This window comes from Ptychodera flava, chromosome 22 (assembly GCF_041260155.1).
Source record: "Ptychodera flava strain L36383 chromosome 22, AS_Pfla_20210202, whole genome shotgun sequence".
Lineage (NCBI taxonomy): Eukaryota > Metazoa > Hemichordata > Enteropneusta > Ptychoderidae > Ptychodera > Ptychodera flava.
Genome location: NC_091949.1, coordinates 2824442 through 2842447, shown reverse-complemented (window position 1 = coordinate 2842447; position 18006 = coordinate 2824442). Strand labels below are relative to the sequence as shown.

Genomic DNA, 18006 nt, shown 5'->3' with positions numbered 1-18006 from the left:
TGCAGTAACATTGAAAGCTATATCAGTTCTCTTTGCCAGAACAACTTGACAAAAACCTGTTTCTGTGCAAATATTTACCAGAAATTTTTGCAATAATATTTTATTTACAATTATCTGCTTGTATTTGTAAACAAGATGAAGTATTATAAGCAAAGCAGTTATTGATATATGCATATTAATTAGTCTTCAACTCTTGTTTTGACATTCATTGTATTCATACTTTTCTATTATTTCTCATAAAGTGAACATGGATAATTATGAAGAAAATAATCCAATCAAAGGATATGTTTGACATATTTTTCATATTATTTTGAAGTTTGTGGAATAAACTCCTGGTTTTAAGGGAGAATGCACCTAGATATTCAGACTGGAGAATTTTACAACAATAACTTTACTGACGTTAATCCCTTAAGGGTGAACAAAGTCAAGAACTAGGACAACAAAAAAAGGAGAACCACATAGAATAAACAAAAAAACAATAAATATGTTAAGTTTTTTGTGGATAAGTATATAATGTATTGATAAAATAAATAAATAAATAAATATATATATATATATATATATATATATATATATATATATATATATACAGTATATATATAAAATGGATAAGTATATAATGTACTGATGAAATTTGGGGATAATCTAAAAAATCTAAAAAATATGTCTCTTGTTTAAACATGATGAGGTATGCCATGCTATCAGTATTGCTCATAATGTAGCAAAATTTGGCATCCTCTCTCAAGCTGGTCATACTTTCAGTGATGACCACTATGAGTTTGACAACTTTTGCCGTGATTACATATGTTGTGAACATATAGTGAAACTAATCCTAAACTAAGTTTGTATCACATCTAGTACAAATTCTGTCTTCAACTTTAAGTTTTGGTCTTGTGTGCCTGCCTATTAAATTCTACAACACTTTTCTTGTATACCGGTTGTGGGGGTCCATTTTTAAGCTCTTGGAGTACGTAAAGTTTTCACTGTCTTATTTTTGTATGAATCAAACATTTTAATTTTTCCCACAGAGTTAACACATAGGTGGTGACCATTTGAACTTCAAGTACCGGTATCAATACATATTGGGTGATCTGCTTCTCCACATTGCACACTGACAATGGCTTTTATTCTTGATTTTGACAGAGATGGGTAAAAGTTTTCTAGAGGAAACTTTGAGCCAAAGTTTAAGTCTTTCACTTTTGAGGTCCATCTGCTGAAAACAAAGTGTTTTGTCAGGTTTGTTTTTACCTAGATATCATTTCATCATACTGATATCAAAAATAAAGGGTAAAATCATTTGTACAGAGGGCTATAATTTTATGAGAAACTGTTTTTAAGGAAATCATCGAGTATCATCTCGTGAAAAGAAGACTGTAATGTCAGTGAATGTGTCAGGTCATAAAAAATTCTGTGCTATTTTGAAGTTACATTATGCCATCTGTGATAATTGTATATCTTGGATCTGAGTCAATATGAAAATTGAAACCATAATGCTGCAAAGTGTAATATTTCACTGCAATGCACTGAACTACACAATGGTACATTGCAAGGAAGCACTGGGTTTTTTTTCAAAGAAAAGTCATTACTTCAGATTACTGGACTAATTACATAACACAGTACTTCGCCTCAAGTCTTTTCAGTTTCATAACTCAAAGTTGTTGTCAGATTATTTATTTTGATAGAATGCCAAAACACTTTGAAACAGGTATTATTATTGCATTCAAATTAAGTAAAATTACATTTGTTTGATTAGTCACTACAATGGAAATATATTATTATGGTCAAAGCATACCCATTGAAGTTTTTAGATGAAAACTGGGCACATGTTTGCTGTACCTTGCAATGGGCTTGTCTCAAGGAAATAATCTTGTTTCAGGAAAATAAACACCAAAGTAAGATACAGTATTTGAATTCCAATATTCAATTATGTGAAGTCAGCAATATAAAATGGACATACAGTTGGGAAATGACATTAATTCTAAATCTAATACACATTAACATGCCATCTTTGTAAAGAGAGAAATTACAGAAAGATGACATCTTTTTTGAAACATAAGCAGTCACCAGATCTAACAAAAGTTCAAAATTCTAAATTCTATTCTACAATATGTCATGGTAGATACAATTTAAATTCTGTTCTACAATATGTCATGGTAGATACAATTTAAATTCTGTTCTACAATATGTCATGGTAGATACAATTACATGGATCTCCACTGTTACTAGTTTGCCAGTGGTTTTGAAAAACTGTGTATCAAGAAAGCCTAATTGCACAGACTACGTGAAACTTATCATATGAAAAATTGGTCCTTTCTTTAGTCTTTAAAGGAAAAGAATTTTAAAATTTTGTTCGGGAGGAATGTTAAATGTGCACTAAGTATTCAGTATTTTCTATCTTTATAGTTCACCAATTATGCATATAGTATCCTCATGGAAAATTATTCCATCTCAATATTACAACGACTATTTACGATTTAATGAAATAATACCAAGAAATAAATCATGAAATTGATGAAATATGATTTGCCTAGGGGGTGTTATTTTTTATATTATAATTTTATTTCTCTATGCCCGGGGAATTCACATTGACAAGTTTTAATGATGAAAGTTCAAGTATTGTCAAGCATAACCTGCTAATGGAATTTTAAATTTCCCAATTATCCAACACCTGTCATCTCACACCATTCAAGGTTGTGATTGGCTGAAACCAGTGTTCTTATGCTGAAGAAATTAATAGACATCTGTGGTTGAGTTTAAGTAGTAATAAGTTAGTAAAATATACTGATAATGCCATTTCCTAACTCAGAGTAACATAAACTGTAAATAAACGGACAGAAAGGTTACAGTATAAGTTTTCTTCTATGACATTAAATTCTGACATATCAACACAAGTTATTTATGTCAACTATACAGTATTACCTACCACAGTGAAATATGACAAAACTGCTGTAGGTCACAGCACTTGCTCTAAATTCTCACATAAAACTTATCATGGTCTTTTTTTATTTATATGACAACTGATACTATATCATGTATATGTATAAGCACAGTGAAGTATTTACACCATTAAGTTAACACTTGGTTTCATCAGGAATTTGACAACCATCAAGTTCAATGTAGCTACCAATTTCTAACTATAAGTGTTCTATAGATTGCATTCTAGATAACATTGAAACTGACCTTGATGACCAATTAAAGTCATTTTGAACCATTTCCCATCGTATCAATATGTGGTACAAAATACCATACTGTTAAAAGCCATATGTGTTATGACTAGAGGTCTTACTGTCTTCTTAAAGGCCAAAGATTCCATCATCTAACCTTCATTGCTATCATCTATGCTGGCTTGTCATAAATATTAGACTCAAGGAATTTGTATTCCGTCATTCAAACCCATGAAATATGAACAAATCATCAATTCCTGAGCCAAAAGGTTCATTAAGATGATCTGTTGACTCATTTATAAAATATTTTGTTGGCCTATGAATTGTTTATATGGTACTGAATAAAGCTGCAGTACATGTAGGAATGTCATGTCAGTGACTGAAATCTTTACAATGTAGAGTTGGGGGCAGTGTAAATGCAATGTGACACAACAATGACATCTGGTGATACACTTGTGATGTAAAATAGGTGTTAAAATGTCACAAAATTTCAAATATATTACTAACATGATTTGTTATTATTTCATAATTAATTTCAAAATTTTAACATACAATATAAAATACCTTGATTAGTTCATGTCATTGAACAGTCTATGAATTGAATGAAGAAACACCTTTTGTATCGATTGAATCTAGAATCAGGACTTTTCTATCTCAGACAGTTCTTTTGACTGAGCTGGATGATTACATTTATAGACCACTTTCCCGGAAGTAGATTTCAAAACGAGACTACGCGCACCGGGGTGTTCCGGTGTATGCCCTGCTGTGGTCTGAGGCGGAAAAAACCTGCTTCTCGGAGGAGGGAGTTGGAGGAAAAAAAGTTTAGACTTTTCAAAAATCAAATGATAATCATGTCAAAATATAAAGCTGACATACCGGTCATACATAAATTCTAACACTACGAGTGTTCAACGCTATGAAAGCCTGCAAGTTGCATGGAACAAGTCACACTGACTAACAACTACTTGCCCCCTACTTGCCCAGCGCTTACGATCAAGAATTAGTGAAGATTGCATGACAAATGTATTTCATCAAATAATACAAATACGGAATGCCTAATATATATTTATTTTAATTAAATTAGCAGTATTTGTCCGTAGGAACTTGTCAGTATCATTTGTTAGTATAGTGTACAGCGTACGTCGTATGTTGATGTAAATACCCTGCGCGTGCATCTAAAAACAGCGATCTTCCACTTCCGGGAAAGTGGTCTATTGGGGAAAAATACTCTGACGCTATTTAAATGAGGCATGGAATTTGGAAAACAACCAGCAATAATAGAATAACTATATAATAAACTTGCTAGCTTGAGAGTCAGCACAAAGTGACATAGATGTTGAAATAAAAGAGATCAACCTTACGGTAGATTGAGCAATAAATATTGCTCTGATACAGTAGAGAACACTGTGTCAAATAAATATTGCTCTGATACAGTAGAGAACACTGTGTCAAATAAATTAAAAGTATTCTTAAAAGTATTCTCCAGTTTCTGTGTTACAATTTCACTGTAAATGATACAGTCTACTTTTGAAGAATGATTTTAATCTTCAGATTTAACGTTCAGTATTAGCTGAGTTTTGGGAAAGCAATGGAAAGATACGTGTACTTCAATTATTTCACAAGATCTAATGTGAATCATGAATATGATGTATTAAAAAGTGAATTTGTAGGAGCAAAATCTAAAACAAAACCTTACAAGTATGTCGTCAAAATAGTTTATGAGTCTAGTCCTGAACAAAACACATGGTTTTCTTGTTTCTTCACCCATTACTTGAAGATTATATCATAGTACTGGTATGTGAATCACAAATGAAAGCATTGTTTTCTTTGATTATACTAAAACTTGAAATTGATTGTTATTAGCATTACTGGTATCTTGAGATTGTAAAACCTGTGTTATGATTTTATTTAGAACAATGCACAAGGCTAATGTGCGGATGCAAGCGTCAAATCTTTCACTAGTTATAATATAAAACATTAGAAGATAAATTGAAACCTCACCCTGGCTTTGGATGTCTGCTTCAGTCCAATGTGAGGTTGACTTCTCTGTGACTGCATAGACAAAGATGACAAAACCGAGGTTAACAAGAATTCTCAAAATTGTTACAATGTCTCCCTGCTTTTGAAGTATTTCACCATACCCCTTGCTCTTATTTGCCAATATTCCTTCAACTTAACGAAGCTGGTTTACTTTATTTTCAAAGTTATGTTGTGATAATAACTACAGACTGAGCAAGTCAACAAGACAGTATAAAAGTAGGATTTTTCATTTCAGTAACATTTAAGTTAGTACTATAATTAGATTTGGCTTTTGTATGAATGAAAATGCAAGGACTCTGAATACATCAGTGTGTTATATTGGTAGGAAGAGATCATTTTTACACCAGCAGTTTTGATATACTCCACAGTTTGTATCGACAATCTGGAAATTTTTCAAACTAAAAGTGAATAATAATTAGCTAGACTGGAAAGGGTACGATATATAAATAATAAGTATTGGTATGGACCGCAACATTTCAAGCTGGATTCTCGACTTTCTTACAGGCAGACCACAGATAGTGAAAATAGGTTCACGATTTTCTAAAACATTGGTTTTGAATACAGAGGCACCACAAGGCTGCGCCCTGTCCCCGTTGCTTTATTCTTTAATGACTTCCGATTGCATATCGTGGTATGACAACTGCCCTACTATTAAATTTGCAGATGATACAACTGTTGCTGGGCTGATTGACGAAAATGAGATCAATTATCGCAGCCAGGTTGATGAATTGGTGATGTGGTGTACCGCTAATAAGTTAGAATTAAATGTTAGCAAGACAAAAGAGGTCATTATTGATTTTCGAAGGAATAAGACTCCTCTCCTCTCACACCATTGTCTATCAATGGCACAGATGTCGAGATAGTTGACACCTTTAAATTCCTCAGCATCCGCATCTCCAGTGATTTAACCTGGCACGCGCACGTCGAGCATTGTGTTCAGAAAGCTCAGCGACGATTGTTCTTTTTACGAAGGCTGGCGGGCTTCAGTCTTAGCAGGGATCTCCTGATAAAATTTTATCGGGCAGTTGTCGAGAGTGTGTTGACAGTCTCCATTGTTGTCTGGTACAGGAGTTCTACTGTTGCGGATCGTCGCCTGTTAAACAGAGTGATACATTCTGCCGAGCGCATTATTGGTGTAAATCTGCCTCAATTAGATGACCTTTACAGATCTAGGATGCAAAAGAAAACAAATTCTATTCTTTCCGATTCTTCCCATCCTGCCTTTGGTCAGTTTTCGCGTTTGCAATCAGGGAAACGTTACCGCTCTATTGCAGCAAAATCAGAACGTCATAGGAAAAGTTTTTACCCTTCAGCAGTCCGTCAACTGAATGGGATGGACCCTTTAGCCAGATGTTCGTAACTTTTTTATTGAGTGTTGTATCTTATCGGTGTTTGCTGATCCTGTTTTTATATTGTAAATGTTTTAATTGTATTCTTCGTGGTTTAGAGCACGAGCCAATGAGATTTCTGGTGTATTTTTATTTTTAAACATACATTAGCGAATAAACTATGATGATGATGATGTAAGTGAAAGAAAAAAATTAGTTTAAATTATACGAGTAAAGTCAAATTCTTCATTACAAAGCATAACTGGCTCAGTTTATATCATATTCAACTATACAAAATATGTAGATATGAAGGATTATTTGGTCTGCTCAATTTCTAGCAGCAGCCAGAAATGTTTGATATCAAAAGTACTACTATACATATACTTTTGGGAAATCAATTGATCAAGTTCTTTTCTCTATTGTGAAGATGAGAACTAAATTATTCAAAAAATAGATCAATGGCATTTAAACCAGGCTGTAGGCCTATTCAGGTTCATTATTTCTACTTTACAATGCCTTGAAAATTCTGTCAAGAATTCCAGGTCAAATGTCAAGTCAACCATGGAAATGACCTTGGTGCATCTATAGACACAGGATTATTGCTTACCTTGACAGATCGATTGTAATGGATTCGAAATACACCCATTGCATTCTCCCGATATTCTTTTTCTAGTCTGTCATGTTGATCTTGCAGGCGACTGCATTTGGAAAAAAGTGGATGGTCGCTTTTTAATACATCAAATTCATGATTCACACTAGATCTTGCGAAATATTTTTATTGGAGAAAAATTTGAACTTATTTTTGTGTCACACTTTTATTGCCACAAATGTGATGTAAATCCTATATTTACAAGCAAGCAATAAAATATTATTATTATTATTATTATTATAAAAATACTATCTATGGATTTACTTGATGGAGGAATTGAAGTTTGGAAGTTACAAGCACATTTGATGCTGCTACATGTTCTTGTAGTTTACATTCTATGTTCCAGTGTCTTGGTTTTTTAGGAAATTATGTCAACAAGAAACTTTACAATTCTTTCAAGCATGTGTAGATTATAGAAATAGTATGTCAAAAAAGCACTAAAAGTCAATATGAATGATTGAATATGATGTAATACAGTTCTGTCACTAACTTACAAGATCTAATATTTGTCTGAAATTTTGATTTCATTGTTAAAAATTATATATGTTACAAAAATACAATTACCAATGTTACAATGAACACTACAAAGGAATATATTAGCTATTCTCAGACTTCAAACTACAACAACAGCTATGCATATAGACATATTCATTGACAAGCAAACTGATTCACTGTCATTACAGTGTGACAAATTTGTAGTGTTCTATCAAGCATTGTACTTGTTCTGTATGCTAGTATATACACCAAACATTTGTTGAAAAGACATATTCATTGACAAGCAAACTGATTCACTATCGTTACAGAGTGACAAATTTGTAGTGTTCTATCAAGCATTGTACTTGTTCTGTATGCTAGTATATACACCAAACATTTGTTGAAAAGAATTACAATTTTGTGTAACTTTTAATAAGTCTGTGTTTTGTTAAATGTATTTGTGTCTCAAAGCCAGACTGTCTTGATTATATCATTGTATGTGCATGGTGTTGAGAAAATTGTTTACAATAAATATTTAAGCATCACAACAGAATCACACAATATTTTGTCTCATTAGTACAGAATACTTACAATAAGCAATATACAAATACTGCTATTATTTATTCATGATCATCAATGCATATTAATTATTAGAAAGCAAATTTTGAAAGTACCTGAGATGATGCTTCTGTCTTCCTAGCTCCTTGTGCTAAAAGCAAAGACAAAATACAAACTTATGTATTAAAAAGACTGAACCAGAAATAAATAGTGTGTCATTGTTCTTGAATTTTTTATGAATGGATGGCTATTCTGTGTTCTCCATTATCATTCAAAATATCTTGACACTCTAAACAGTCACACCAGCGTAGAGAATTAGAATCAGAATATATACAGTGGTAAAATAATGAAGTGTGAACTTATCATCTTTAATTTTTAAACTACCATTATTGTATTGTAAGAACTTTAACATTCCTGTGTAACACATTAGGGGGCCCTCCTGTTTCTTTTTAAATGGCTGGATGCCCAGGAATATGGTGATTTTAATATAAAATTGCACTCCGCTGTCATACAATTGTTTTCAATCTTGCCTGGTTATCAAATGAGCTGTTTGTATGTATCCAGACAGATGTGACATCAATGAACATGAACACCAGTAAGGATATGCGTGACACCTTATCCTAAAGTTCTTTGGTATAGGAATGTCCAAGTAACAATTTATTGTCTGGTCATCTCCTATCAACCACAGATAATAATGTAACAAATCCATCGGTCTTGTAGCCTAGTTAACTGGTCCAATAGGTATTCTTTATTTGTTGTGGTACCTAATGACATAGGATTGCAATCAATGACGCTGGATATCTCAATGCAATCAGTCAGAGTAAATTCAAAGACAACCAACACAGGTACTGTACATCACATTGCATCAGTCAGAGTAAATTCATAGACAACCAACACAGTACTACACATCACATTACAGTCGGTCAGAGTAAATTCATAGACAACCAACACAGGTACTGTACATCACATTGCAATCAGTCAGAGTAAATTCATAGACAACCAACACAGGTACTGTACATCACATTGCAATCAGTCAGAGTAAATTCATAGACAACCAACACAGTACTACACATCACACTGCAATCAGTCAGAGTAAATTCATAGACAACCAACACTGGTACTCACATCACATTGCAATCAGTCAGAGTATAATTTCATAGACAACCAACACAGGTACTGTACATCACATTGCAATCAGTCAGAGTAAATTCATAGACAACCAACACAGGTACTCACATCACATTGCAATCAGTCAGAGTAAATTCATAGACAACCAACACAGTACTACACATCACATTGCAATCAGTCAGAGTAATTTCATAGACAACCAACACAGGTACTGTACATCACATTGCAATCAGTCAGAGTAAATTCATAGACAACCAACACAGGTACTGTACATCACATTGCAATCAGTCAGAGTAAATTCATAGACAACCAACACAGGTACTGTACATCACATTGCAATCAGTCAGAGTAAATTCATAGACAACCAACACAGGTACTCACATCACATTGCAATCAGTCAGAGTAAATTCATAGACAACCAACACAGGTACTGTACATCACATTGCAATCAGTCAGAGTAAATTCATAGACAACCAACACAGGTACTGTACATCACATTGCAATCAGTCAGAGTAAATTCATAGACAACCAACACAGGTACTGTACATCACATTGCAATCAGTCAGAGTAAATTCATAGACAACCAACACAGGTACTGTACATCACACTGCAATCAGTCAGAGTAAATTCATAGACAACCAACACAGTACTACACATCACATTGCAATCAGTCAGAGTAAATCCATAGACAACCAACACAGGTACTGTACATCACATTGCAATCAGTCAGAGTAAATTCATAGACAACCAACACAGGTACTCAGTACATCACATTGCAATCAGTCAGAGTAAATTCATAGACAACCAACACAGGTACTCAGTACATCACATTGCAATCAGTCAGAGTAAATTCATAGACAACCAACACAGGTACTCAGTACATCACAATGCAATCAGTCAGAGTAAATTCATAGACAACCAACACAGGTACTCAGTACATCACAATGCAATCAGTCAGAGTAAATTCATAGACAACCAACACAGGTACTGTACATCACATTGCAATCAGTCAGAGTAAATTCATAGACAACCAACACAGGTACTCGGTACATCACAATGCAATCAGTCAGAGTAAATTCATAGAAAACCAACACAGGTACTCAGTACATCACATTGCAATCAGTCAGAGTAAATTCATAGACAACCAACACAGGTACTCAGTACATCACATTGCAATCAGTCAGAGTAAATTCATAGACAACCAACACAGGTACTCAGTACATCACATTGCAATCAGTCAGAGTAAATTCATAGACAACCAACACAGGTACTCAGTACATCACATTGCAATCAGTCAGAGTAAATTCATAGACAACCAACACAAGTACTAACACATCACATTGCAATCAGTCAGAGTAAATTCATAGACAACCAACACAGGTACTATACATCACATTGCAATCAGTCAGAGTAAATTCATAGACAACCAACACAGGTACTGTACATCACATTGCAATCAGTCAGAGTAAATTCATAGACAACCAACACAGGTACTGTACATCACATTGCAATCAGTCAGAGTAAATTCATAGACAACCAACACAGGTACTCAGTACATCACATTGCAATCAGTCAGAGTAATTTCATAGACAACCAACACAGGTACTGTACATCACATTGCAATCAGTCAGAGTAAATTCATAGACAACCAACACAGGTACTGTACATCACATTGCAATCAGTCAGAGTAAATTCATAGACAACCAACACAGGTACTCAGTACATCACATTGCAATCAGTCAGAGTAAATTCATAGACAACCAACACAGGTACTCAGTACATCACATTGCAATCAGTCAGAGTAAATTCATAGACAACCAACACAGGTACTCACATCACATTGCAATCAGTCAGAGTAAATTCATAGACAACCAACACAGGTACTGTACATCACATTGCAATCAGTCAGAGTAAATTCATAGACAACCAACACAGGTACTGTACATCACATTGCAATCAGTCAAAGTAAATTCATAGACAACCAACACAGGTACTCAGTACATCACATTGCAATCAGTCAGAGTAAATTCATAGACAACCAACACAGGTACTGTACATCACACTGCAATCAGTCAGAGTAAATTCATAGACAACCAACACAGGTACTGAACACATCACATTGCAATCAGTCAGAGTAAATTCATAGACAACCAACACAGGTACTGTACATCACATTGCAATCAGTCAGAGTAAATTCATTGACAACCAACACAGGTACTGTACATCACATTGCAATCAGTCAGAGTAAATTCATAGATAACCAACACAGGTACTCAGTACATCACATTGCAATCAGTCAGAGTAAATTCATAGACAACCAACACAGGTACTGTACATCACATTGCAATCAGTCAGAGTAAATTCATAGACAACCAACACAGGTACTCAGTACATCACATTGCAATCAGTCAGAGTAAATTCATAGACAACCAACACAGTACTACACATCACATTGCAATCAGTCAGAGTAAATTCATAGACAACCAACACAGGTACTCAGTACATCACAATGCAATCAGTCAGAGTAAATTCATTGACAACCAACACAGGTACTGTACATCACATTGCAATCAGTCAGAGTAAATTCATAGACAACCAACACAGGTACTCAGTACATCACATTGCAATCAGTCAGAGTAAATTCATAGACAACCAACACAGGTACTGTACATCACATTGCAATCAGTCAGAGTAAATTCATAGACAACCAACACAGGTACTCAGTACATCACATTGCAATCAGTCAGAGTAAATTCATAGACAACCAACACAGTACTACACATCACATTGCAATCAGTCAGAGTAAATTCATAGACAACCAACACAGGTACTACACATCACATTGCAATCAGTCAGAGTAAATTCATAGACAACCAACACAGGTACTGTACATCACATTGCAATCAGTCATAGTAAATTCATAGACAACCAACACAGGTACTACACATCACATTGCAATCAGTCAGAGTAAATTCATAGACAACCAACACAGTACTACACATCACATTGCAATCAGTCAGAGTAAATTCATAGACAACCAACACAGGTACTCAGTACATCACATTGCAGTCAGTCAGAGTAAATTCATAGACAACCAACACAGGTACTGTACATCACATTGCAATCAGTCAGAGTAAATTCATAGACAACCAACACAGGTACTGGTATTACACATCACAAACCAAAGGATATACATGTAAGGCTTTCTCCTTGTATGCAAAGCTCATTGGCACATTATAAAGTGAACCCTGTGAAATTTAAATCTGTAAAAATAGCTAACATTAAATTTGGCAATGATGAATTGCACAAATGAGCCCATCAACAGAAATGTCATGATTAACCTTTGTCTAGAATTACCTTTTCAGTGCCTTCTTCCTGATCAATCTGACTTAGCTCCCTCTGAAGTACTGTGAGCCGTCTTCGTTCTGCTTCTAATAATCGGTTGGTAACCTGAAATAATAGTTACTTAATTAGACTTGTTATATTACCAGTACATGAAATTCACAATTTGAACTACTATTAAAATACATTTCTGAGAGACGAAAAATAAGAAGCATATGGCATTCACAAATTATTCTGAACATTGGACAGTGATAATGCCTAGCCTTTCATATTTGTTTCAGAAGTTTAAGGACGTCACAAAGGTGGCTCTGAAAATTATTTATAAGAAATAGTTCAAAGAAATTGATATTATCAGCAACGCTGTTGACAAATGGAAAACATACCGGTATACGCTAAGGACTGACAGTTTTGTCATGGACAACACAACACCATGGAGAGTTTAAAGCTTTATCAAGAATACGAAATGCAATAAATTGTATGTGTACCAGGTATGTACCAGTACAATCCAGTAATTGTTTGAACAAAATGAGTTACAAGGTAGCTTTGAAATATCAAATGCATGGTTTGCGTAAGTAATATCAGTTAATTAATGACATTCTTTGTCAAAAAATTATGTTGCTTTGACACATCACAGGCAAAATATCATACAATGACATTGATGTTGGATACATTGCAATCAATGACGTTGGATTGATATCACACTGCATGATGTTGGATTGACATCACATTGCAATCAATGACGTTGGATTCACATCACATTGCAATCAATGACGTTGGATTGATATCACACTGCATGATGTTGGATTGACATCACATTGCAATCAATGACGTTGGATTGACATCACATTGCAATCAATGACGTTGGATTGACATCACACTGCAGTCAATGATGTTGGATTGACATCACATTGCAATCAATGACGTTGGATTGACATCACACTGCAGTCAATGATATTGGATTGACATCACATTGCAATCAATGACGTTGGATTGACATCACACTGCAGTCAATGATGTTGGATTGACATCACATTGCAATCAATGACGTTGGATTGACATCACATTGCAATCAATGACGTTGGATTGACATCACATTGCAATCAATGATGTTAGATTGACATCACATTGCAATCAATGATGTTAGATTGACATCACATTGCAATCAATGACGTTGGATTGACATCACACTGCAGTCAATGATGTTGGATTGACATCACACTGCAGTCAATGATGTTAGATTGACATCACATTGCAATCAATGATGTTAGATTGACATCACATTGCAATCAATGATGTTAGATTGACATCACATTGCAATCAATGATGTTAGATTGACATCACATTGCAATCAATGATGTTAGATTGACATCACATTGCAATCAATGATGTTGGATTGACATCACACTGCAGTCAATGATGTTAGATTGACATCACATTGCAATCAATGATGTTAGATTGACATCACATTGCAATCAATGATGTTAGATTGACATCACACTGCAATCAATGATGTTGGATTGACATCACACTGCAGTCAATGATGTTAGATTGACATCACATTGCAATCAATGACGTTGGATTGACATCACATTGCAATCAATGACGTTGGATTCACATCACATTGCAATCAATGACGTTGGATTGACATCACATTGCAATCAATGATGTTAGATTGACATCACATTGCAATCAATGATGTTAGATTGACATCACATTGCAATCAATGATGTTGGATTGACATCACACTGCAGTCAATGATGTTAGATTGACATCACATTGCAATCAATGATGTTAGATTGACATCACATTGCAATCAATGATGTTAGATTGACATCACATTGCAATCAATGATGTTAGATTGACATCACATTGCAATCAATGATGTTAGATTGACATCACATTGCAATCAATGATGTTGGATTGATGTCGCATTTGAAATTTCAAATGCATGGTTTGCGTAAGTAATATCAGTTAAGTAATAACATTCTTTGTCAAAAAATATGTTGCTTTGACACATCACAGGCAAAATTATATACAAATATTCAAGATAAACTATGAACATACATGTAATACTAGTTAATTGGCTTGACAACCTAGTGTTTAAGGCTGATATAAATAAAACAATTCACTCTAATAGTAAAATTAAATTTTGCTTTGGTTTAGTTAGATATTGCATTCTGAAGCAAAATATGATCTACGAAGACTGTACTCACTGATGTGACAGATGGTGAGAACATCAAGATGACACAACTATTCATATACAGGTACTAGCTGCAAAATATACTATCTTCCTTGATGAATTCTAAATTCTAATATTATGGCTCAAACTTGATGAGACAACCACAATACACTTAAGCCTATACATGATTTAAAATGGATGTTCAATGTTACATAAGTATATATATATATATATATATATATATATATATATATATATATATATATATATATATATATATATATATAGACATAAAAAGAAATACAATTAAAAAAAGGACTGAGGGAAATTGAAATACAATTTTGACACAAAACACAATTGTATTCAAAACAGCTTGATTCCCCAAGATACATTTACACTTCCACTCAGATTCAAATGCAAATCACAGCTCCAAACCACTGCAGATATTATACATTTACTGTTCAATATGTCACACCAATGATTTGAACATATATGATGTATATAAAAACAGCTAGTTGATGTTACCATAGTTACTGACTTACAATATCAGGCAGAGAAACAGCTAATGTTGATAAATTTGGAGTAGATCCCATCACTTGCTCTGGTGCAAAATCAAAAATTCAAAAGATTGACATCTTTATAATAAGAGAAGATGAAACTTTGCAAATCACCAGTCTTCTTCGTCAGTAAAGAAATTGAATAATAATTGATACAAGTTGCGCTGTTGGTGGTTTTTGTTCCAAAAAACAAGTCATCCAGCAATGATCCACTGTTCATCACAAGCATCCACACATGCATTTAATAACACAGCTGCTGTAATCAACATATTCAATGACAATGCTCAGGTAATCTGTGCAATATTCATGATTGTATATTTGATAAGAAGCTAGAAAATTGTCCCTGCTCAACAAGAAGGGAACATCTCCATAATTTTTTGAAATGGTGTTTAGTATAAAATAGTGTGAATAGTGTTATTTGCATCCATTCAGAAGTATGTAAAAGACTAACAGTGACTTCATACATTCAGTGTGTTCATGCTTGTCATCAGCATTAAATTTTGTCATCAAAAAGTGAAAGAAATGGATATCGATAGTAAAAACTATAGCCATTGAAGTAAACACATTTCAACATGAGTTTGTTGCATTGACAACCCCTAACACAAGATTCATTGCCCGAGGCCAATAACATTGACATGAATACCAAATGCAACAAGTGTTCAGTAACCATGACGATAGATCAATTCACACCCTGCATGCAATAGAAACTCAACAACTGCAAGTTAATCATGAAATATATCAAGCTTAAACTTCATTGTATTATTATGATTATAAGAGACGATTTTCAAGGTGTGGTCTCGCATTGTCGCCACAGTATTTCCAATTTCTACAAAAGTCCTTACAATCAATAAATATCAAAAGTCCTTACAATCTATATATATATATATATATATATATATATATATATATATATATATATATATATATATATATATATATATATATATATATATATATATATATATATATATATATATATATATATATGTGTGTGTGTTATATAAAAAATACCCTTTCATCATTCTTTTCCATGTTGTTTTCTTCATTAGCAGTTAACTTCGTATTTTGAATATGGACATTAAACTTGGTTTATCTTACAAGCAATTGATAAATTGATGAAACCTGTAATGTGATGTTGAATGATTTTACATAAATGTGTAAATTTCAAAATGTCCAAAATTCAAATTCAGTCTCTCTCATTTTACCACAAGGCACTGTCTTCACAGTAACTGTTGTTATTGCAGAGTTTGAAATACGTTCAATGAAGTGTCTTGGTGTAGAGATAGCTCACATAATTGTCAAAGTGTTCACCTTGTAGGTATTTTAATTTCACTTGGATAACTTGTAGTTTAGGCAGCATTCACAAATACTGCAGGTGGAGCTGGAGGACTTTATGGACAGATTTGAATTTGAATTGGTTGCTCTAGGTCTTTGGATAGAATCTTAAATATTTTGGTTCCATAACTTGGTTGGTAATTCAATAAGAAAATGAATGAACAACATTGCAATGGCTCTTATGTTAAAGGACAAGTAACTCTAACTTTTACTATTTTTTTCACTGTTTTTGTTTTTAAAATCAACAATAATTTCTTGTTCAACATCCCAAATGATGTTAAAATTCAGTTTGTCGACTCTGTCTCTACAAATACAGGCTGTATATTTATTGTTAATGAGTGAATTGTGGTCCAGATTAGAATTCAAATGTATATCATAAGATCCAATTTTCCACATATAGACACTATATTATGTAACAAGCTATATGGTGGATCTTTCTACATGCTTTGAGAATAGAACAATCTTGAACATGCAGTTGACATATAAAATAAAAATAATGAAAAAATCATTAAAAGTTACAGTTACTTTTATAGTAATTAATTAGATTGTGAAAACATTTTTATAGCATTTCATTTTGAAGAAATCTAAAATAGTATAAATGATCACTGAATTTTCATACGAAAAAGAACAAGCAGACCTTGTAATATGGGGTCAGAGGTTGCAACTGTTGATAATTTTTCAATATTTCTATGTGATGTATCGAATACAGTTTCTTGCTGTCTTCATACAGCCTGCTGAAACACACAATATTTAACTTGTCAACAAAGCCTATATATGACACTATTGTTGATAACTGAATTAGAGGCCAGACCGAAATTCATTTATCGACAATTCAACTGTACAGTACACGTACATGGGCTCATGGTGTTGACAAGCTGAATACTTGTGAATATTCTACAGGGAGACAGAACAAGAACCTAGTTGATATACTGAATAAAATATCACAAAATTATCAATTTAAGTACTGTACTGCCCCTGTATATGCCACTGGAATGATAATCAATAATTACAGAGTGGCCACTTTTCATTATCTCTGATACAAGATATTGAAATACAAGACTTTTGTCAGCAACTTTCTATCAAATAAAGATCAGTGTGTCCAAATATACACACAAGAAATTCATAGGTGTCTTTACGACTGTTGCCATGACCCTGTCCCTTTAACTCTTACAGCAATGCATGCATACAGGTACAGGACAAATTTCCGACCACTGTCATGTATTGAAAGCTTGATATATACTCATGTACTACA

The 18006-nt window shown here is 33.6% G+C and overlaps 1 protein-coding gene across 2 annotated transcripts in view; it reads right to left on the bottom strand.

The window, feature by feature from the left end:
* LOC139122460 (ras-GEF domain-containing family member 1B-like) overlaps positions 1-18006 on the bottom strand; it is a 136491-nt gene that overhangs the window by 82285 nt on the left and 36200 nt on the right. For both annotated transcript variants that reach the window (XM_070687849.1, XM_070687852.1), the window contains 4 exons: positions 12699-12791; positions 8330-8364; positions 7140-7230; positions 5166-5216 (listed from right to left, as the gene is read on the bottom strand). In XM_070687849.1, the coding sequence (XP_070543950.1) occupies positions 5166-5216; positions 7140-7230; positions 8330-8364; positions 12699-12791 (270 nt within the window). The remainder of the gene's footprint in view (positions 1-5165; positions 5217-7139; positions 7231-8329; positions 8365-12698; positions 12792-18006) is intronic.